Source organism: Rhinichthys klamathensis, unplaced genomic scaffold, assembly GCF_029890125.1.
Source record: "Rhinichthys klamathensis goyatoka isolate OS25496 unplaced genomic scaffold, OSU_Roscu_1.1 h1tg000237l_1, whole genome shotgun sequence".
Taxonomy (NCBI): domain Eukaryota; kingdom Metazoa; phylum Chordata; class Actinopteri; order Cypriniformes; family Leuciscidae; genus Rhinichthys; species Rhinichthys klamathensis.
In genome coordinates, this window is record NW_026606760.1 from 707,502 (window position 1) to 731,846 (window position 24,345).

General features: G+C 40.1%; 1 protein-coding gene across 3 annotated transcripts in view; it reads left to right on the forward strand.

Annotated features, from left to right (window-relative positions):
* The first annotated feature begins 3,976 nt into the window (after positions 1 to 3,976).
* The window catches only part of znf385b (zinc finger protein 385B), a 106,812-nt gene continuing 86,443 nt past the window's right edge, over positions 3,977 to 24,345 (forward strand). The window contains exons 1-2 of one of the 3 annotated variants that reach the window (XM_056265698.1): positions 3,977 to 4,111; positions 4,187 to 4,504. In XM_056265698.1, the coding sequence (XP_056121673.1) occupies positions 4,096 to 4,111; positions 4,187 to 4,504 (334 nt within the window). In that variant the 5' untranslated portion in view covers positions 3,977 to 4,095. Of the gene's footprint in view, positions 4,112 to 4,186; positions 4,505 to 6,442; positions 6,501 to 24,345 lie in introns of those variants that run through there. The other 2 variants (XM_056265695.1, XM_056265700.1) reach the window with 2 other exon arrangements.

Sequence of the window (24,345 nt, forward strand, 5' to 3'; positions counted from 1 at the left end):
GCAAGGATTCAATGATTAAACTATCAATTAAATACAGTTATCCCAGCCTGCAAAGACAGAGGGTTTCTGATTGGCTAAAATGTTTACAAACCCTAGTTCCTTCGCTTCCAAAATGTGATGCAATTTCTGGAAACGGAGCATAGTGAGTGTCGATGCTCTCTGATTTGTGCGGTGCATTGTGGGATTTTTCAAGGAGTGAACGTTCCAGTGCACTGGAAGGATTGTGAGATTGAGAAATCCCTTAAAATGACCAACTCCCTGATCAGGGCCATGACTACTGAACTAGGGAGATGATTGAGATGCTCCCATAGAGACAGGTGTAATTTCATATTCATCTCTATTTTTCTACTTCCATCTCTATCTTCTATCTTCTCCCTCTCTCTGGTCTCTAAATGAACAGTGGTTTTTAGTTATTGTTGCTATTTTTATTCAACTCCCACAACAACCTGGCATAGAACTCAATATCTGGGTAAAGCTGGTAATTAAGCCCAAACTGTTATAGAAGCTAAGGGTGCCAAAGCATTAACATTTACCTTCTGTGGCTCTTAAATATGGCCTGCAGTGTATTCATCAGCACCTGCCCACACAGAGGTCACCCATACAAGCTCTTTGCCAAGGGCCACAAACCATTATACTCGAGACATGTGTTTTGTGCTGATTCCTGGTTCACTGTTGAACCACAGACTTGCCTCTATTGGATATTAGCATCTCTCAACAGAGTAGATATTTTTTCTCACCGTTTTCTGTTTTTTTTTTCACACTTCACTCTGATTCGTTCTCTTTTTTGAGATGAGTTTTTCCTGTGTACATACAGTAAGTGCAGTGCATTGCAAAAAACTAGATCGTTCACATTATAATCAGCGAAGCTGTCTAGACTGGGAGCACCAATTCTGTCGCATCGTGTCACAACGCAAAGTGCCTTCCGTTAATGAATGGACTCTAGCTACTCTACATAGATACTGCAGATATATACTGCTCTGAATTGGAATAAATTCATAAAGTGTGTGTGTGTAATGTGTTTGTATATAAATAAATGGTAACACTTTATTTTAAGGTGCTTGTAATAAGCAGTAATTAACAGTTAATAAGACACTTATAAGACCTTATAAGATGCATATAAGCATTAACTAATGATAATAAATAAATTAAATGAAATAATAAATTTCTCAAGTATCAATACATTGCACTTTTAGAACAGCCGAACAAACATAAATGGTAACACAAACTCCCAGTCCCTTAAAAATTGACCTTCCCAAGAGGTAGTAGTTTCCCTGATCTCTTCAGGGCCTGGAACTTTAATTAACCCTTATATGAAGTAGTTAATGCTTATATGCATCTTATATGCATCTTATAAGGTCTTATAAGTGTCTTATTAACTGTTAATTACTGCTTATTACAACCACCTTAAAATAAAGTGTTACCAAATAAATACATATATAATATTAAATAGTATTATAAATTATTAATAATATAAGATCTATATCTTAATGTAGACATACAGATATTATCAGTTGGTAAATTTTTTTAGATAGATAGATAGATACAGACAGACAGACAGATAGACAGACAGATAGACAGACAGATAGATAGACAGTCAGATAGATAGATAGATAGACAGATAGATAGATAGACAGATAGATAGATAGACAGATAGATAGATAGACAGATAGATAGACAGATCGACAGATAGATAGATAGTAACCTAATATTATATTAATTAATTTATAAAAATATTTCATATTTATATATTATTCATTTCACAGCCTTCTTTATTAGCTTCAGTGTAGGTATTGTATTAAAATAAGTTTAATATAAAGAGCAATGCTCCTTTCTCTTTCTCTTCCACTATTTCTTTTTCTTTCTTTCTTTGCATGCATGTGTCTCCCTGCATTACTGCCTACTTGACTGGAATGACCTGTGGTCACCTGATTAACTTCCTGTTGTCTGACCTCAGAATCTCACCATTGATTGCACATGGCATGCCTGAGCGCACAGCTCTCCATCTTAAAGCTGGAGGAGAAGAACAGTTGGGGGTTGTAGCTGCGAGTGTGTTTCACTTGAACATGAAAATAAGGGTTTCCTCAGCCGACAGTCTCACCTTTGCCCTCAGGCATACAGCTGACATGTAATGGATGTTTTCTGGAAATTGCTACACTACACGTGAAGTATCAGGGTCAAAGCGCTCTTTATTTTTGCTGTATGGTATCGATATCCATTTTCCAGAAAGACCTTCAGAAAATGTCTAAGAAATGTTTGCTCTTGTCACACAGTAGAACTGCTTCGTAAATTTCAAAAGGACATTTTCATAGTCACTGCGTTCCACTGATCAGTCACGATAATAACGTTTTATAGTTCTTGGCCTACTTTGATCTGTGATCTGCTTCAAGATTAACACATTTATGGCCTTCCTATTATAGCAAGGACGTGTACAGAAGAGTTTAGTAATTCATTCTTTTAAATGTCTAGGTCTAAATTATATGTTGTCTTGATTACATCGTCTGTTTGATTTGAAATGCATCGGCTGTTTCATTTAGGTCATGTGATTCAAAAAAGCGATTCACATCACTATATTTTGTACAGGTTTGTGATAAAGCTTTTTACTAAAAAGTCATATCTAATTTGATATCTTTTTATACCTAAAGGCAGGCAGTTTTACAAAAACATTCCTGTACAGAAGGTCATTCCCTGGAGTATGCAATTTAAAGAAATAAATTGAAGTTATCTTTAAAGATTTTAAAGCTATGAAGCTATAACGCTTACTATTACTATTGCCACTGGGGAAAAGCAGAGGACCCTGGCTGGTTGATTAGTTGATCGCTAAACCAACAGATGTGATGTGAACAGCCACGAACTGAGCATCACAGTCGGTTTACTTCCTCCAAACCCCAGGGCACGGACCGCACCACATATCTGGAAATCCTGCCTGCGTATACAGGTCACCAAAATCACTGCAGCTTCGGTTTTTTTTTCTCACTGGCCTCATTTCCACCGCAAAGTAGAGCAAAGCTCAAGCTTAAGTAATAGCTAGGAGTTAGAGAAATAGATTCACAACATTGAAAGAAAGTGATTAACATCAGGGATTTCCACTTACAGTTTTTCTTTCTCTGAACACAATAGATTCCTGAGAAAGTGTTAAGGAATGGAGGAGAGCTGAATGGCCCGAGAGGCAGGGGAAGTTGGAGGAAGTTTATCTGCAGGGATTATAGTGTGCAGCTGCCCACAGAGATTACTGAGACAGTGTCAGGAGGATTACTGGACAGGGACCGAAACATGCTCGATGTGTGCAGCCTTTATATTCACATACGTGTCTGGGTCATTTCACTCTCAAATGAAAAGGGAAATAATTTTTTTTTTTTTTACACATCTATTCTCTCACACATGTAAACACCTGTACGTGAGCACAGCGATGGATATTTCATCCTCAGCGTGCTCTCGAAAGTGCAGCAGCTGACTCAAATGGTATCTTTATGCTCCTTTATCCTCTATCATCCAGCCCAGGAACCCTGCAGCCGTGGCATTAGTGCAGACTGACCAGAAATGCAGTTTTTGCTATTTTCAGATTAAAAAGATCACCGTTTCCCAGAACTCATCATTCTCCTTTTGCAGCTATCCATTACACCGGCCATTTAATTGTAGAGCTCAAGAGGTCGCGGCTCGTGGGGAGGCTTTATGTAATTTATTCACTCTTGCAGACCACCAGACACACAATAGGGGTTTTGGCGTCTGCTTCCGCTGACATACAAATCCCCTCCTAGCTGCTCATGCCCCCCTAGGCCGACTTTCTTCCTCCCATCCATGTTGGTTGTGTAAGACCCGTGGGCACGAGGTATGCGAGTCGGGTGTCTTCGTAAAGGCAACAGATGGGCACAGGAGGTCAGTACGTAGCTCTGTGCCCGCTCCACAAGTGGGGAAGCTTGGCTTGAGTGTACCGAGGGGAGGAGTCAGAGCTCAGCGAGAAGAGAACATTCAGCCACCCGTGTAGCCCACACAAGCGCTCCAGACATCCACACTCGCACACGTTCCCCCTTCTCTACCTTGGTGGTTTTAGGATGTAAACTCTCCTCACCTGGTGTTCAAAAAGCTCTGTGTGGGGTGATGTTGAATTCAGAAGGTGAGTCATCGCCAGTCCTTGTTTGGATTAAACACTTTCCACGCTTCTAACCCTCATCCTTTTGCTCTCCCGCAGGTATGAAGACCCCCTTGAGCCCCACCCAGCTCATAGAAAATGGACAGCTGTGCTTCGCCATCGCAGGCTGCATGGAGGTAAAGGAGCCTAGCATTATCAACGCGGACATGCATCTCCATCAGGAGAAGAAGAAGCTGCTCTACTCGCTTTGTGAAGTCTGCAACATCCAGCTGCACTCCGCCACGCAGGCCCAGGTCCACTACAATGGCAAATCTCACCTCAAGAGGGTCAAACAATTGAATAAAGGAGAGCTGCCCACGGCAAGCGTCAGCTCGGCTTCCACTCCTCTACACTCTCTCAGCAGCAGTGGCAGTCAAGGTAAGACCTCCTTAACCCAGGGGAGTGAATCCTCCGATGCTTTCCTCCATGCAGGGGTAAACAGCTCTGATGTTAATGCGCCCTGAGTTAGCATTTGACTCAGAGGGCCTAGCTTGTCATTTCTTGTGGCATTTCTCTTTTAAAGAGGTGTTTTTATTAAAGCCATATAGTTCACCCAGAAATGAATATTCTGTCGCCATTTACTCCTCTTCATGTAATTTCCAAACCTGTATGACTTTATTTATTTTGTCAAACACAAAATAAGCCAATTTTGGGTCTGTCAAGCTAAAAAAAATTACAAAAAGATTTCATAAAAGTACCTCAAAACAGTCTATAATGACATATATTTCCAGACTTCTGAAGTCATACATTTCGTTCTGTTCCTTACACAGAGGAATCATAAGTCATTATTCACTGAAAATGAACAACCAATTTTGAGTCGGATCTTTTAAATGAATCAGTTGATCCAGTTCACAGAGCAATCTGGTGTGTGTTTCCCATAAAATAGCATAACTCGTTGGCATAACTATCATAGTACGGTGCATTGCATTGGATAAATCAACTAGCAAGTCACAAATGTTTCCCGCAATAACTTTGTCGCACGTGCCATGTTGGTTCAACAATATAGAATTGTTGATAATGATGTCATACAGCTGCTGGATTAAAAGCTTCTGCAAATAAATTAGTTTGACATCAAATTAAAGTCATATTATTGCTGTAAATCATGAACATGGCATTATTTTGCTCAAAAGCAAAATCTATTTAAGTCATACTAACAAGAAACTATGCTTGTAAACACGAAAGTCGAGAGCTGTAGTTTGCGATGCTGTTTGCTTCTAGAAGCACAGAATCATTGAACTATGTTGATAATGACGGAACTTTTTTACCATAGTTGGCTAATGATGCTAACGATCGAATCAAACTGATTTGAATTTCGAATTTACTGACTCACATGTTTACATGTTTATCAATGAATAATGACTAGTTTTTGGTCAGTTGATCACACAAAAGTATTGAATGACTTCAGAAGACTCGCGTGGCAAGCAGGGCGGGGCTGAGAGCTGTGGGAACGGAGCGGGGCGGAGGTGTGAGTGCTAATGAGTGTCACCTGCACACCACACTGATCTCGAGCCTCACAGAGGAGATCCTCATGGCTCTCGGCCACGCCCTGCTTGCCACAACTCGCAACATAGCTCTCAAGTCATGATTTCGGTAAACTTTTATTATGCTTTTTTGTAATTTTGTGGGCCCAGTCCTTTTTCACTATGTTGAAAATAGTGGCCAGGATACTGTTTTTATTTTACAAAAAAAGTCCATACAGGTTTGGAACAACAAGAAATGATGATGATGACAACCTTTAATTTCTGAGTGAACTATAACTACAATTTATTTCCAAATCCAAGCTACCATTTAGTAAAGCAAGAAGCACACTTAGAAACCTCAGGTTCAGTGTCTTGCTCAGGGGCACACCGGTGACACGGTCGTCTTTTGTGGGGCTTGAACCGGCAACCTTCCACTTTAATGTCCTGAACTTTAGACACTACAGAGACCACTTACACCACTTAGTTGATTTTGCTCATAAAACAACACAATTCATCTATTTGTCAAACAGTTGTACAAATACTTTTAACTGAACTTATATACATTCTAAAACTGAAAAATATTGGGTGTTACCTCCAAAAAACATCATATTCAAATATATTTTATATACAAAAATTATACACAACAAACACACGCGCACACAAAAACACTCAGCTAGAGAACATTTTAAATAATTCTTGCAGTCATTGGGGATTTTTTGTCCCGGAGCAGTCCTGAGGCTTGTGCATCATTTTTGTATCCTCTTGGGAGTCTCTGACAAATAATGGCAATTCAATTTTTTTTTTCTGAAGTATGCTTTTCACATGGACTTTCAAGGATAATGTGTGTCTTTAACAGGCCTGTGGTGGTGCTGGCATGTGTAACTGGTGCGAATGGCAGCAACTGCACTTGACCAGTAAGTGACAGTTTATCAGTGTGTTCACAGTCTGGTTGGTGGGTGGAACTGTTGAGACTGAAAAAAGAAAAAGAACCTGTATTAATGGCTCATTCAGGTTATGAATAGGATTCAGATGCATACCAGGCTACCTCTTCATATTTAAACAAACACTCTTTTGTTTTGCATGTTACCTGGGAAACATTTTGGGTTGCATTGATGCAAGATGGGCAGAGGATCTGTGAGAAGTTGGTGCTGGACTGGCAGGCGAGACTGTGGCTTCCAGTGCAGTGTCAGAGCGGTGGTGACCAAACTTTCATTAGATTGGTGGAAAAGTAGCATACAGGCTACAGACATTAGACAGACCTTGTTGGACTCCATAGGAAAACTTTTGCCTCTTTTGAAGTGGCGGCCAAAGCAAAATGGAATTTTTTATTCAGTTTGAAGAGCTTATTGCACTATTAGAAGGTCTACTATGTCATAGCGAATTTCATGACTTTATGAATGCTGGTAAAATAATCTGTGTGCTTTTGCTTATGAAAAATCACTGATATGATTTTTTTTTCCCACCATGACGTTACTCTACTATTAAACGTAAGAGATGTATGCCATAATTCTTGGCCACGTACACAATAGACAGTGAAAACTTGGGGGAGTGAAAAGTTCTTTTAAATCCCCTAAATTATCATACTGTTTGTGATGGTTGATGAATTGATAATCTAAAATAAATTAGAAACATGAATGTCTGTTTGATGTTAGCTATACGTTTTTTGAGACTGGAAGGGATGGGATCTCGCCACATGATATTTTCTATCATGATATTATAATTTCTGAGCCACAATGTAATATTATCGTGATTGTTTATATGTACACTACGCAAAAGATAGTTATATTTTATAAATATAATATCTTAGCAAGGATGTGTTAATTGATCAAATGTTAATAATGTTGTTATTTTAAATAAATGCTGTTCTTATGAACTTTTGATTCATCAAAGAAGTTTCCACAAAAATATTAAGCAGCAACTGTTTCAACATTGATAATAAGAAATGTATGTTTAGCAGCAAATCAGCATATTAAAATGATTTCTGAAGGATCATGTGACACTGAAGACTGGAGTAATGATGCTGAAAATGTAGCTTTGATCACAGGAATAAATTACATTTGAAAATATATTAAAATAGAAAATGGTTTTTTTAAACTGCAATAATATTTTACAATATTAATGTTTTTACTGTATCTTTGATTAATGCAGCCTTGGTGAGCATAAAAGACCGTAACCAACCCTAAACTTTTGAATGGTAGTGTATTTATGCAAAACATATTGCAATCAAACTGGAACAATTACGTTTCCGTTGACTTAATGCTACAGTTTGTTTCACCTTTTCACAGATTTTTCGCACAATGCTCAATTTTTCATATGAATATTTTTTTGGGGGGAAAGCATATTAAAGCAACACCAAGTAACTTTCCCTCTGCGGTCGCCCTACAGGTTGGAAGCGGAATTGTCCATTACCGCTGTGGTAAATAATTTAGCCTACCGCAGCCTACTGTCGCACGCACGCTCGTTGTTTATCCAGCACCGGCTTTGGAATGAACGATGTCCACAGACAAGGTAGAGTATGTTGCATGATTTCATGAAAGTATGATGAATTGCGACATTAGAAACGAAGAAAAACAAAATAATCTATTGTAACGCTTGACGTAAAGCAAGTCAAATTTGTTTTCTTATGTCTCAATAGAACTACAGAAACGCGACCCGATCTGGCAATCTTACATAGCGTGGTTATAGCGGATATAGGACCGCAAAGCGAATCCAGAAGTGCCTTTCACCCTGTTACGACTTAATGAACCACTGAAACGATTTTGGAAACATTATTTTAAGGTAAAAAATCTTACTTAGTGTTGCTTTAAGTAAATATTGAATCATTGAATTGAATAATGATCATGATATAGATACACGTATGAGGGTCACGACGTAAAATATCACAATATTCAAAATTGATTCCCCCCTCCTCCAACCCTAATATTAATATTTGTCAACCTTTGGTAAATGAACATATGCAACGTGTTTTCTTTATGCTTTTTGAGCTGCATACACTCTCTCAACTATAATGTATGGGTTGCTGTTGTAGCTGGTGGGAGAACCTATGGTGGAGAGTCAAGACACGCAGCTCTGAAACTTCGATGATGTCCAAAAGAGAGTGAGATCAATGCATTTGCGAGTAGCTGTTCAGTTTAATTCTGTTCATTTAATATGCAGTTGTCAATTTTTCTGAAGTGAATTTGGTTATCAAATGCAATTTCCACTCCTGTAAATAGCCAAAGTCATAAGCAAACTCAGTGTGAACAGAACAAGATTAAGCACTCAGAAGGGATTTTACAAGCATATTTATCAGCAGTGTGAATATGGCCATCACGTTTCTCTGGAAAATGAGGAGATTGTCATGTATAACCTGATGCAAGTGCGTAGTTTGCGTCAGCTAAGACGTTTAGCTGGTGTTAAATACTGTACTTTTAGCCCATTTGTGCGTGTGAATGTAATAGTGATTTATTCAGATTATCTTTTTAAATATATGGGTGTGTGAAAAGCAGAGGTGATGTTTGATCTGCCCCACACAGCTGCGGCTCCTGCAGGGATGTCACGTGTTTTCATCTCTCTCTCTGGGAGCATCTCTAGTGTTCCATGGAGCATCAATAAACAGCAATAAGAGCTGCAGGGGCTGGTGTATTTAAAGCAGTCATCTGTAAACGCCTCAATTGCTATTTAAAATAATAGGTTAGCTAGTACTGTGCCGAAGAACCTTTGTGTTTCAATTTTTTTTCTTTTTATGATATTCAATGTACATTTTGATAATAAAGGGAAATTTTTTTTTTTGCCATAATTTGGACAAAACATTCATTGTCGTGAAGCACATTTAAAATAATTAAAACATTTTCTACATTTTTAAGTTGCACACAGATCATATTGAATGTATTTGGAATATTTGAAAAGAATTTACATGTTGCATAAAGAAAATGAAGCATTGTATGACAATTGCTATTTTTTAGCATTATTTAGACATTATTTTATAACAACTGTACTCCCCTGCACCCCCCTTCCCCCCAATATGTAATATTTTCCCCCCTTTTTTTAGCTTTATGCTAATGAGAATGTAGAGGGAAATGTTTTAATAGTAGGAAAACAATGTAACAATCTTAAATATAAATAATTATGTATGTATATATTTTATATTATATTGTATCATACTAACATAACATAAACATGGTTCCTACGCAGTTTGGAAAAGTTATTTCCAGGTCTGGAAAAGCATCGGGGAAAAAACAGTATGGGAAAAAATGTGTTTCCAGACTATTGCCCATACTCGGTTTTCTAAAATATAAAATTAGGAATTTCTAAAAATAAATTGATCAGACAAGCAGTGTGTTTTCATGGCAAAAGTTTAGTGATCCTTTAGTGATTGTAGAATCAGACTGAATGAATTTCAAGCGCACATTTTGATTACCCAAAACTGTTTGTCTCTACCATGAGCAAGCCTCATTTAAACTTCACTAAAACGATTGTGCACGCGCGTGCCACTCAAACCAGCAACAGATAAGGGAGCAAACAGTCATCTAAATCAGACTGTACTTTGCTATTTGGTGATCGTGCAACACTAAACCACATTTACAGTATAAAAATGATGTGTCAGAGGAAATTTGAGTCTGGAATTTTGCAATGGAAAATGTGAAGGAATCCTGCATAAATCTCTCATGCTCACTTTATCTGTTGTCTAGATTCTGTGTTTGTAAAATGAAGTCAGAAGAGAGCCTGTGTTTGTGATTGATTGAGCCCGTTTGAGTTGGACACTGGTGTCAGTGACTCTGAATCTTTAAGCAGGCTGCTCATTATTTGCTGTAGTCTGAGCCGGACATATGTAATTACAGCAGGGAGGATGTGCTGCGCTTTACCGCGGTGTCCTGTTGACTGACAGTAGATCATGTCTGATGAAGAAAGGAGCTCAGCTCGCTCCTCACATCTGTGCGCCGACTTTGATGGATTATTGAAAGCATTTCTGCCAACGTGGCATCTCATTTACTCACTATATAATGAGTGCATTTCTGTAGTCTGTGCATGTGTGTGAGCACTAGTGACCACTTGTTGTGGTCAGAGCACGAGTGACCACTAGATGGCAGTGCCATCATTTTGAAAACTTTTTAATCATTATGGCCTGCAGAGTTCATTGCAGGTGAAGATGATCGTATTTTTAACTAAGATTAATGATATTTGTAAACATAATATAAAATGTCAAAGTCTTGCATAGTCATATTTCCAATTTCTGTTCCCTTTCGCCATCATTTCTGTTCCACTCTTGACACTCCTACTGATAAAGTGGCCAAAAAGCATAATGACTAATGACATGAATAAGCCAGACAAATTCCCTCTTCCTGTTCTTTGAATCATCATAGCTCATGCCTGTCTACTCCAATTCTGTCAGAACTACCTCAGATTAAAACAAACATAAGCTACATTCACAGCGCAGCTGAGTGCGGTTCAAATGTGTTTTTTCCTCATCATATGTGTCACAGATCTGGGGGCTTTTTCTGATGATATTGTGGATCACTGTCAGAAAATGTGCACAATTTGTTCCTTTAGGGGTACTAGCCTGTCACTGATTACTTGTCATCTTTGTACCTTATTTACCCCTAAAAGGTGCATATTTGTGTGTACCATTAAGGTACTACTTATGAACCTTTTAGAAGTAATTATGGTACAAATATGTCCCTTTCAGATTATAGTGACAAGCTGTTGTAACCTTAAAGGCACAATTTTTGCCTTCAGTCTGACTTTTTCAATTTTGGGCCACTGGCATGAAATAAATTGAATATGCATCAGGGTTTTTTCTTTCAGTTATTTTCATTACACAGAGTGCAAAATGTACAGTATTTGTATATGAACATTTACTTCTAAAACTGTTAGTTCCAGTACTTCATTCTGAATGCAATATTTTTACATATATACACAACTGTTTAAAAGTTTTAGATCATGGATGTTTTGAAAGTCTCACCAAGGCTGCATACATTTGATCATATTTATTTGAAAATATAGTAACCATGGTAATATTTTGAAATATATTTACAATTTCAAATAGTTGTTTTCTATTTTAATATATCAATGTTGAAAACCGTTGTGCTGGTTAATATTTTTGGTGGAAACCGTGGGGGTTTTTTTGTGTGTTTTTTAGGATTTTTTGATTAATAAAGAACAATAATTTAGTTAATAGTTAATAAAGAACAAAAGTTCAAAAGAACAATATTTATCTGAAATATAAATATGTTGTAACAATATTACACCCGGTTTCACAGACAAGGCTTAAAGGGATACTCCACTTTTTTTGGAAATAGGCTCATTTTACAACTCCCCCAGAGTTAAACTGTTGAGTTTTACCGTTTTTTAATCCATTCAGCCGATCTCCGGTTCTGGCGGTACCACTTTTAGCATAGCTTAGCATACATCATTGAAGTGGACAAGACCATTAGCATTTCTAAAAAAAAAATTACCAAAGAGTTTCGATATTTTTCCTATTTAAAACTTGACTCTTCTGTAGTTACATCGTGCACTAAGACCGACGGAAAATGTAAAGTTGCGATTTTACTAGGCTGATATGGCTAGGAACTATACTCTCATTCCTGCGTAATAATCAAGAAACTTTACTGCCGTACCATGAGTGCAGCAGGCGTAATGATATGACGCAGCGCCTGAAAATAGGCCACCTTCCGTCAACACAACGGAACTATTTTCAGGCGCTGCGTCATATCATTACGCCTGCTGCTCTCATGGTACGGCAGTAAAGTTTCTTGATTATTACGCAGGAATGAGAATTGTCCACGGTCTTAGTGCACGATGTAACTACAGAAGAGTCAAGTTTTAAATAGGAAAAATATCGAAGCTCTTTGGTCATTTTTTTTTTAGAAATGCTAATGGTCTTGTACACTTCAATGATGTATGCTAAGCTATGCTAAAAGTGGTACCGCCAGAACCGGTACCACTTATATTATAAAAAAATAATTAATAAAAAGACCCGAACTGACCCCAATCCTTTCACCAGTGCTTTATCCTTTAACACTGTAGAAGTGTTGCTTGTTTAGACATGCCAAATATGAGACAAATTATCACTCATGCAAACAGTCAGGCTGAAATTTGTTTGCATTTTATGTCAGTTTAACTTGAATATTTTCATGATTCAAAAGCCTTGCAGAAAGATGCTGACATACATAGTCAAATTGTAAAATTCATTGTGTGTGAATGCTTTTACATCGTCCCACCTTTTCTGGTTCAGATCATGCTTCCATCCATCCTGTACTTTGAGGCTCCATAGAATGTATTATTTAAATTTTGCCCCTTTTTTGCCTCCCGCCCTCATAATTAATCAGCATGCAATTTGACACCAACGTCCACTGCACAATGTGCACATAAGCTTCACGGGCATTGCCTCGCTGTATTTGTTTACCTCCAATGAAAGTGTCAGTGTAAGGTCTTTTATGCAGGCAGGTCAGTTAGGTCATCTGTTCAAACTGGTGTTATTGGCCACATTAAAACGTAATGTAAACAATCTGACAAAAAAAAAACCCATTAGATTTTAGACAAAAATTTAGGTTTTTTGTTGTTGCAAATAAACTCATTAGTGAAACTGCTTGAATTATGCAGCATGTTGATGAACAAATGTCATAAATCATTTGGCGAGTCGTCTGCCGTCTGGTGAAATGCGGACGCCTCACAGTGATGTAGTCTCAGTTGATGAGTCATGACGTGTTCGTGAGGTACGACCATCGCCAGAATGAAACTTTAATGGTCTCTGACTGTTGAAAGATTTATACTATTTAGAGCAGCAGGGGTGTGAGGCTGCGTTCTCACATGATGTTTTGAATGCGGCCCTCATCTCAACCTGGGAAAATTAGCCTCTCGGAGTTAAGCGGTGAGAGCATGTCGCCCTGGGGGCTTCCCTCATGACCATATGCCGTTTTACACATACCATTAACATGCATCTCGTATCCGGATAGTACAGTATGTGGATTTTCTTTAGGATACCTTAGAATCCAATGCATCTCCAATGTGATTGGATAAAGACCTGATCCAACTTCCCCGCACAAAATGTAAACATCTTCTCCTCCTCCTCCTCCATCTTCTTCTTTTTCTTATTCTTCACCTCCTTTTTTACATCCTCCTCCTCCTTCTTCGACTCCTTCTTTACATCCTCCTCCTCCTCCTCCTCCTTCTTCTTCTTCAACTCCTTCTTTAGAGCGACACCTGTGAGACGCACCAGTCTCGTATCTCTCACGGAGGAGCGGAGGCATAAAGGAGGAGCGACGACAGACAGGTTTCGCTCATCAGCAATCACGCCACCGGCCTCGCGCCGCTCTCTCACGGCCCTCGACCTCGTCCTGCTCACCACACATACATAATAATTCCAGGTGAAGAGTAGGTCATACATGTGAGAAATGCCTCCAGTTGCAAAAAAACAACAAAAACATTTTTATTTTTTTTCTTGTTTCAGCAAGAAAAATTATGCAAATGTTCAGATGCAATTTTCCATGTGAGTGCAACTCTGCACGGATGATTTGGTATTCAAACTCCATCAAACATGTTTCTGTCGCATAGACAGAGGGTGAGACAACCCACCCAACAGGCGTTTGATGAGTCTAGGACGGCCAGTGCACGCCTCCCAGCAGATGGCCTGTCCTTCCCCTCGGCCTGTTTTCCATGTGGGTTTACATTTGTCTGTGTGTCCGTGAACGAACTTGCCTGCCCCGTCCAGCTCCTTTAGATTAACCTTCAAAATATATCCTGAAGAGAAATTGTTTGGGTCACACACACAGTATGAAAAGTTATTTATGGCTGTGGGGTTGTTGAGAGTGTGTGCGTGCTGCATGAATTTCTTGCTTTCTGTTTGTTTATATGCAGCAGGCACCTTATCTTCATTTGCCTCCCTGACCTGATGCTCTGCATTGTAAAATAAGTAGCCTGGGATTAGTTTGGTGTGTTTTTTTTTCTTTGAATATGCTGTGCCTTGTTCTTGAAAACAGCCTTTACTCTCCCTTTGAAGTAGAAAAATTGGCCCATTATGTTTGGAGGTAAACAAAAGATATTATTTTCATTGTTGTTTGTTATTCAGATGCATGCTCATCATTATGCTCAAACATGTTTTGCAGAGAGATGCTGCTTTGTGTGACCACAAAGTCTCTAAACATCTAAAAGCAAGCACCATTTCACAGACTGGACGAGAGAAACAGAGAACTCTTTTGTACTATAACTTTACTAGTTATTTCACTCAAAAATGGAAAAATTGTCATCAGTTACTCACCCTCATGCCGTTCCAAACTCGTAAGACTTTCATTCATCTTCGAACCACAAATGAAGAAATTTTTAATGCAATCTGAGAGATTTCTGTCCCTCCATTGACAGTCCACGATGGCTTTATATTATGAACAGATTGAATTAAGGCTTTTTTTCACATATAGACATTGATAAGCGCACATAAACAGAAGCGCAACCGTATTTGGTTGACGCGTGAGAACAAACCTCATTGGTTCTTGCGGAAGCTCAAGCGTGCTGCGTAACATGAGAATGAACCTCATTGGTTCTTGCAGAAGCTCAAGCGTGCTGCGTAACACGAGAATGAACCTCATTGGTTCTTACAGAAGCTCAAGCATGCTGCGTAACACGAGAATGAACCTCATTGGTTCTTGCAGAAGCTCAAGCGTGCTGCGTAACACGAGAATGAACCTCATTGGTTCTTGCAGAAGCTCAAGCATGCTGCGTAACACGAGAATGAACCTCATTGGTTCTTGCAGAAGCTCAAGCGTGCTGTGTAACACGAGAATGAACCTCATTGGTTCCTGCAGAAGCTCAAGCGTGCTGCGTAACACGAGAATGAACCTCATTGGTTCTTACAGAAGCTCAAGCGTGCTGCGTAACACGAGAATGAACCTCATTGGTTCTTGCAGAAGCTCAAACGTGCTGCGTAACACGAGAATGAACCTCATTGGTTCTTACAGAAGCTCAAGCGTGCTGCGTAACACGAGAATGAACCTCATTGGTTCTTACAGAAGCTCAAGCGTGCTGCGTAACACGAGAATGAACCTCATTGGTTCTTGCAGAAGCTCAAGCGTGCTGCGTAACACGAGAATGAACCTCATTGGTTCTTGCAGAAGCTCAAACGTTCTGCGTTACACGAGAACAAACCTCATTGGTTCTTGCAGAAGCTCAAACGTTCTGCGTTACACGAGAACAAACCTCATTGGTTCTTGCAGAAGCTCAAACGTGCTGTGTAACACGAGAATGAACCTCATTGGTTCTTGCAGAAGCTTAAACGTTCTGCGTTACACGAGAACAAACCTCATTGGTTCTTGCAGAAGCTCAAACGTGCTGTGTAACACGAGAATGAACCTCATTGGTTCTTACAGAAGCTCAAGCGTGCTGCGTAACACGAGAATGAACCTCATTGGTTCTTACAGAAGCTCAAGCGTGCTGCGTAACACGAGAATGAACCTCATTGGTTCTTACAGAAGCTCAAGCGTGCTGCGTAACACGAGAATGAACCTCATTGGTTCTTACAGAAGCTCAAGCGTGCTGCGTAACACGAGAATGAACCTCACTGGTTCTTGCAGAAGCTCAAGCGTGCTGCGTAACACGAGAACGAACCTCATTGGTTCTTACAGAAGCTCAAGCGTGCTGCGTTACACGAGAACAAACCTCATTGGTTCTTGCAGAAGCTCAAGCGTGCTGCGTTACACGAGAATGAACCTCATTGGTTCTTGCAGAAGCTCAAACGTGCTGCGTAACACAAGAATGAACCTCATTGGTTCTTACAGAAGCTCAAGCGTGCTGCGTAACACGAGAATGAACCTCATTGGTTCTTACAGAAGCTCAAGCGTGCTGCGTAACACGAGAATGAACCTCACTGGTTCTTGCAGAAGCTCAAACGTGCTGCGTTACACGAGAACAAACCTCATTGGTTCTTACAGAAGCTCAAGCGTGCTGCGTTACACGAGAATGAACCTCATTGGTTCTTGCAGAAGCTCAAACGTGCTGCGTAACACGAGAACGAACCTCATTGGTTCTTACAGAAGCTCAAGCGTGCTGCGTTACACGAGAATGAACCTCATTGGTTCTTACAGAAGCTCAAGCGTGCTGCGTAACACGAGAACGAACCTCATTGGTTCTTACAGAAGCTCAAGCGTGCTGCGTAACACGAGAACGAACCTCATTGGTTCTTACAGAAGCTCAAGCGTGCTGCGTTACACGAGAATGAACCTCATTGGTTCTTGCAGAAGCTCAAACGTGCTGCGTAACACGAGAACGAACCTCATTGGTTCTTACAGAAGCTCAAGCGTGCTGCGTAACACGAGAACGAACCTCATTGGTTCTTACAGAAGCTCAAGCGTGCTGCGTTACACGAGAACAAACCTCATTGGTTCTTGCAGAAGCTCAAGCGTGCTGCGTTACACGAGAATGAACCTCATTGGTTCTTGCAGAAGCTCAAACGTGCTGCGTAACACAAGAATGAACCTCATTGGTTCTTACAGAAGCTCAAGCGTGCTGCGTAACACGAGAATGAACCTCATTGGTTCTTACAGAAGCTCAAGCGTGCTGCGTAACACGAGAATGAACCTCACTGGTTCTTGCAGAAGCTCAAACGTGCTGCGTTACACGAGAACAAACCTCATTGGTTCTTACAGAAGCTCAAGCGTGCTGCGTTACACGAGAATGAACCTCATTGGTTCTTGCAGAAGCTCAAACGTGCTGCGTAACACGAGAACGAACCTCATTGGTTCTTACAGAAGCTCAAGCGTGCTGCGTTACACGAGAATGAACCTCATTGGTTCTTACAGAAGCTCAAGCGTGCTGCGTAACACGAGAACGAACCTCATTGGTTCTTACAGAAGCTCAAGCGTGCTGCGTAACACGAGAACGAACCTCATTGGTTCTTACAGAAGCTCAAGCGTGCTGCGTTACACGAGAATGAACCTCATTGGTTCTTGCAGAAGCTCAAACGTGCTGCGTAACACGAGAACGAACCTCATTGGTTCTTACAGAAGCTCAAGCGTGCTGCGTTACACGAGAATAAACCTCATTGGTTCTTACAGAAGCTCAAGCGTGCTGCGTTACACGAGAATGAACCTCATTGGTTCTTACAGAAGCTCAAGCGTGCTGCGTAACACGAGAACGAACCTCATTGGTTCTTACAGAAGCTCAAGCGTGCTGCGTTACACGAGAACAAACCTCATTGGTTCTTGCAGAAGCTCAAGCGTGCTGCGTAACACGAGAACGAACCTCATTGGTTCTTACAGAAGCTCAAGCGTGCTGCGTTACACGAGAATGAACCTCATTGGTTCTTGCAGAAGCTCAAACGTGCTGCGTAACACGAGACCGAACCTCATTGGTTCTTACAGAAGCTCAAGCGTGCTGCGTTACACGAGAATGAACCTCATTGGTTCTTACAGAAGCTCAAGCGTGCTGCGTAACACGAGAATGAACCTCATTGGTTCTTACAGAAGCTCAAGCGTGCTGCGTAACACGAGAATGAACCTCATTGGTTCTTGCAGAAGCTCAAGCGTGCTGCGTAACACGAGAATGAACCTCATTGGTTCTTACAGAAGCTCAAACGTGCTGCGTAACACGAGAATGAACCTCATTGGTTCTTGCAGAAGCTCAAGCGTGCTGCGTAACACGAGAATGAACCTCATTGGTTCTTGCAGAAGCTCAAACGTGCTGCGTAACACGAGAATGAACCTCATTGGTTCTTGCAGAAGCTCAAGCGTGCTGCGTAACACGAGAATGAACCTCATTGGTTCTTGCAGAAGCTCAAACGTGCTGTGTAACACGAGAATGAACCTCATTGGTTCTTGCAGAAGCTCAAGCGTGCTGCGTAACACAAGAATGAACCTCATTGGTTCTTGCAGAAGCTCAAGCGTGCTGCGTAACACGAGAATGAACCTCATTGGTTCTTGCAGAAGCTCAAATGTGCTGCGTAACACGAGAATGAACCTCATTGGTTCTCGCAAACATGCTCGAGCTTCCGTTTACCATTACCGATGTGTGCGTTGATGAATGTTTATTGAATCATATTTTTTATGAAGTGTCTATTGCGTTGTAAATAAAACGACAGACCCTTTCAGGATTCCTGTCTGACTCCTGTGGCACAGAAGCCCAGTGAGCTGGCCTGACCTGAGCACAGATACAGAAGAGATGGAGAGGAACGTAAATGAGGAACACAGCAGGACTCCACACCAGAGGTGTGACATTTCATTAACAATGGATTTAAGCCTAATGGCTTTACCCTTGGCATTTCACCGGATGATTGCATGAATAATTTCCTCTTATGCTCCGGCAGATTTGTCTATGAGTTGGGTTGTTAGGCAGTTCATTGTTTAGATTATGTGGAGCTCTTGAGCTGGAGTATGTGCAGTTCCGGAATAAGGCCAGAAATACACTCTATGGAATACTTTGTACATAATTGGAAATTATAACAGCAAATTATATCACAGGTGATAATTAAAACATTGACATGGTAACATTTAATTTGTTTTGTCAAATATAATAACCCCAAGAAGAATTCCTTATTCATGTTTCAAAAACTCTAAAAATATATTTAGTCTTTTGTGTGTTTTTGTGTTTATTAGTATACCACATAATTTGCTTAACAATACGCTAACACAAACACTTAGTGAAACTGTAAGTCAAGTCCCCCTGGTGCTTCAACCGAGGAGCGCTATTTGTACGATCCACTGATTTGTTTCCATTTCAGTTACAGAAGCATACTTTCTGAGAAGAGAGTATACATCAATGCAGTGCACTTTGTTTTGGAACAGAGCCTGTTCATGTACTCAATATGTTTTGCATCAAATTCTCTGTAGTTGTGCGGCTTAAATAAAGATTATTTCCACATCCATCTCATTCAGCCAGTGGTCATCAGTGGAACACATAGTCACTGTTCTGTAATTAACACACAAACACACACAAACAGGTGATGCTAGCCTTTGGAAACGATGACTAGATGTAACCGTGATAGCCCAGTGTGACATTACTGGTGGCTCGTGTAACAGGGCTGAAATATTCAGTTACATGCTGTGTTAGAATGTCGTTTGGCAGCTGCTTGAAGCTTTCTGAGCCGTGGGGTAACGGGGCTCATCCGGTGACATATACTCACACATTTATCTTAGCCAGCATGGCCGTTTACTCACGAGTGTCAGGTTGTGCTAGCCACTTCTCCATTCATTTTGTCACCTCCAATGGCAGGGCCCGTCCATCTGATTCTCTCTCGCGCGCGTCCCGGGTCCTTTCAGATCGCCAATCATTCTGATTTGTGACAAGGCCCTGTCTGAGGGACAGTGATGAGATGAAAGTGTCATTTGGTTTAGTACAGTCATCAGCAGAAGCCTGTCATTGCTCCTTAGATAGTTTCAGTGCTGTGACATTGTTTCAATTGTTGTTTTTATTTGCTTTTGTTTTAATATATTCATATATTATAATGCATGGAGCGTGGAACATACCAAAAGAAAGAGTGTTTGGGGTGATTGTGGTGGGGGTTCTCAAAGTGGTTTGCAGAACTTTACATTACATTTATGAAGAAATAGTCTTTTAGCATTATTCTGTTGCCTCTGCTAGTCTAAAGGAAGAAAAGATACTGAAAAATTATATGTTTTCTCATGAGTTATGTCTTATGGTGAAAAATATGTGGTCTGCACCATTACAGTGAATGAGCATCAATGACCCGAGGCAATTAGCCGGCTGACACAGATTTTCTCTCTTCCCCTCCTCCTCATACAGATGGGTGTGTGTGTGTGTGTGTGTGTGTGTGTGTTGTGTGCCAGAGACTCTGGGAGTCCACTGAGAGGGGAAATGAAGCGGTGTCTGAGGAGGTGCATTGATCTTAAGACTATTGTCACACAGATTATAAGACACGAGACTGAGGCGCTGTAGCACTTCTCAAAGCACCGCACAATCTGTGGGATTCACGCTCACGGTTTTGTTTTGTTTTTTGACTGTCGTCATTTGAATACATTACTGTTTGTGAAAATGTGGACCAGCTTTCTCAACAGAGGTGAGCAATCCAGTTTGCGTTACAAATTTGTAATGTTCTTATCACTTGCAGAATAAATAAAAGATGACATTGTGGTCACATTTGGATGTTGTTTGTAGACCAAGTGCTTTGAGAATAATCTTAATGATTTCTAGCAGCACAGTATGTGTAGCAAAGAAAAATGCAAATGAGATCTCTCTAATGTCTCAATTGTTTCTCCTTGACCGCAGTGAGATTAAATGGACTTTGCACAAGTCTCAGATGTTTCTCCTCCCCCCAGTAATGTCATATTTGTCGTCTTTAGAGTTTCGGAAAAGATCTCAAAAATGTCTGTGCTCAGATTTGTCACCAGACACTAAAAGTCTCCCATTGAGGAATCTCAATATGGACTCAAATATTTCTCAGTAAATTGTTTTAAGACAGCATTATCTGAGCTGATGGAATTTTAGGCATCTGAGACAAAGTTGATACCTAAATGAAACCTAAACATGGGTAAGCGACAGTGTAGCATTTTATTTCTGGCATTTCTAATGTAGTAAATAATTTTTAAGGCAAGTTTGCTTCATTTAATCTGAAGCCCTGTTATTTAACACAGCATCGTGACAGAGTTGTGGATGCTTTTGCGTATTCATCCATAAGTCATCTCTATCCTTCAGGTCAGCGGCAGGGCAGCGTGGGGACTAGACGAGGGAGGGGCAGGAGTTTTCCATGTCTATGTCTGCATCCGGGGGGCATAGCAGACACACTCTTGTGCGTGTGTGTGTGTGTGTGTGTGAGGCAATGGAGTGTGACATGGAGAGGAGGATGCTGGGATCAGGTGAAACGGGAGAGAGAGAATTCAGCTTGTTTCGCTAAATATGAAGCAAATCATGGATTTGAGGCAGATTACAGTACAATTCACTTCAGATGAGGAGGTAATCCACAAAAAGAGGTTTATAATACCTGGAGGAAGATTTCAGTCAGCATTGCCATCTCGGTGGCATCTCATCTGAGCTGTCAATGCCATGTGACTAATCACTTTGGAGTGGCAGGATAATGCTAACTAGTTTTTGGAACTGAGTAACACACACAGTTTGAAACCCTTTTTTCCCCTTTGAGTTGTGACGTTAAAAGACAGAAATTATTGTTATTATTATTATATTCTTTTATTCTACACTTTTAGGAAAAAAGAATGTCGCTGGTCAAACCTCTATTATAATATAATGAAATATATGAAATTTGTATGTTGTGTGCAAAATATTTTATTTCATCACAATACTCAACTATTGTACTTTTTAATGATTCTCAATGGAGTAAGATGATTTTCGCAGCTAGAAAGGTATTGTTACTAACCATGTTAACCAGCCAAATGTTGGTAATCCAGTCCACAGATTTTTTTGCTCCTTTGAATGGCAAGAGAAAGTGGTGTTTGGAGACTTGTGGTGTATGTTTGGCACATATGGTGGCATGAAGTATAGCCTGACTTCCCTGGTAATATTATATTGTATTTACATATTATAATAATATATCTTATCAATATTATATTTTATTCCTGTAGCGAGCAGGGCTTTAACAATTCCAATTCAAAGTCATGGGTTTCCCAGGGAAATCAAAACATTTTGAATACTTTGGTATATTTTGCAAATGAATGAACCTCTGGTATACATCTGTTTTTTATTCTTAGTTTATTTAAATATAAGTTTTTAATTGTTGCATTGCTTCTTACTTTTTTTAGATTCTCATGTCTTGAGAATCACATTTGAGATGGCTAGTTAAATCAAGTTCAACTGTTAAAAACTTGTAGTTGTGCTTTATCTACCTGCTTTTGAAAGGATAAGAGCTGACGATTTGGGCCACAACTACCACAAAAAAATTACTTTCTTCCCACTTCGATTTAAGCAGAAAAGGTTGCATCTGGTTTTATTAAGGGCTCCTGCTTCTGAATTAAAGGATGTCCAGTTGTAGGTTGCATTTGTAGCGGTCAATCAAATTTCAAGCCGCAAAACTGGAGCAAAATCGGAATCTCTTTCAAAAGGTTAGTTTATTGATGGCACGATCAAACGAGTGTCACAGAAATAAATAACTTTTCCCTATCAGACTCTGGGACTCCAAACAGCTCTTCTTGGTTTTTGAAGTGTGCTTTGAAGGCATGAAATTGCATTTGATCCCTGCTCTCTTTCCCCTGTTTACAGGCTCTTTTATTGCAACGGTCAGTTTGTGGTTCACTGCCAGGATTGGCTGCTTTCTGTCTCTAGCCCTGATGCAGTATCGAAAAAGCCAAGGTGTCTGTGTGAGATAAAACACCACAATGACACACCAGAGAGCGGGCTAACCATCCAACTGAGACACCAAGGGCGTTATTGCATTAATTCTCTGGAATCACTGTCAGTTTTGGGAAATGCACGATTCATTACCGCCATCTAATTCCATATAATGGCTTTTCGTGCACAGTTTTGTATTTATGTGGGAAACACACATTATGAATGTGTGTGCACTTGTCTCTGAAATGCACCGCTGTTATGTGTGAGAGTGTTTTACAACCATCACGTGAGTGTGTGTGGCTGACAATGCACATGAAGTTTAACTTCCTTGGCAGATCAATAAGCACTCCGCGTAAAGGAGCTGTATGTCAGCAGAGCCGCGGTGAGTCGGCCGGCTTTTAGAGCATGATTTTATTAGCTCCACTAATCGATTTCTCCCTTCAGACCGGACAGCCGCCTCAAACCGATCTCTGCCTCTTTTCCTCCATAATCGCTTGGCACGCTGAGTCCTTTTGTTTTTTTCCCCTTCACAAGAACTCTGATCCCCAGCTGATTGAAGGACACTTTCAAGAATGAAAATCATGTCATTAATTACTTTCACCCTCTTGTTGTTCCAATCTTGTATCTTGTTATATTTTGTAGAACACCAAAAGAATTTAAGGACATTTCATAGTCATTACAGCTGTCAAATAGAGCTTGTCCGATAATCGTTTTCACCAACATTCATACTTTTATACTGTACTAAATCAGTTATGTAAAATGTCTAAAGGTCTACCTATGATTAGCACCATCTAGGGAAGTGCCCTTTAAGTGCCCAAAGTTTCTTTACCTATAAATTGTTCTTGTAACTAAAGTAACTTAAAGGTGCTGTATGTAACTTTTTCACTCGACTAAAGCATACAAATACCATAGCATGTTTCCTAAATATCTGTAGACACATTGAGTTCACATACTCGTTTCTCTGAAAAACATTTCTACAGCCAGTTATTTTACTTTGAAATGTGCGTTCCGTGTTGGAAGGTCTGTTTTTGTTTTGATCTGTGTGATCTCGCCCACTGCCAGTTCACCCAATAGTGTTTCGACACCCTGGGATGACAGTTGGCAGGAAACACAGCGTATTGCATCCAGCAAACAAACTGGGTCAGAGATTGCAGATTCTACCCAACCTAAAGCCTCGGTATCCATCTAAAAATCTCTATGTACGAGAGCATATTAAAACGCGGATAAATCAACTTACACTTGTGTGTAAGTCTCCTTGGTTTTCATTGTCAGTTGCGCTCGTTCCTGTTGCGTGTCCTCAATCCTTGTCCTTGGCATTTTGAATATCAATCATGCTGTTCACTTTCTTCATTCCAGGCGGCTCATGTTGTTATGAAAATATTTGCATATTGGAGTGCTCCGTTAAGATGACGTAACATTAGAACAACCTTCTGTCTGTGCCGTCTTGACTTCTTAGCTCACTTTCGCTTTTATTCTTGTGCACTGACTCGTTTGTTAAACTGAGCAGTCAATCAGAGCGATCAATCAGAGCGATCTGTCTCACCGATGGACCCGGCGCCGATT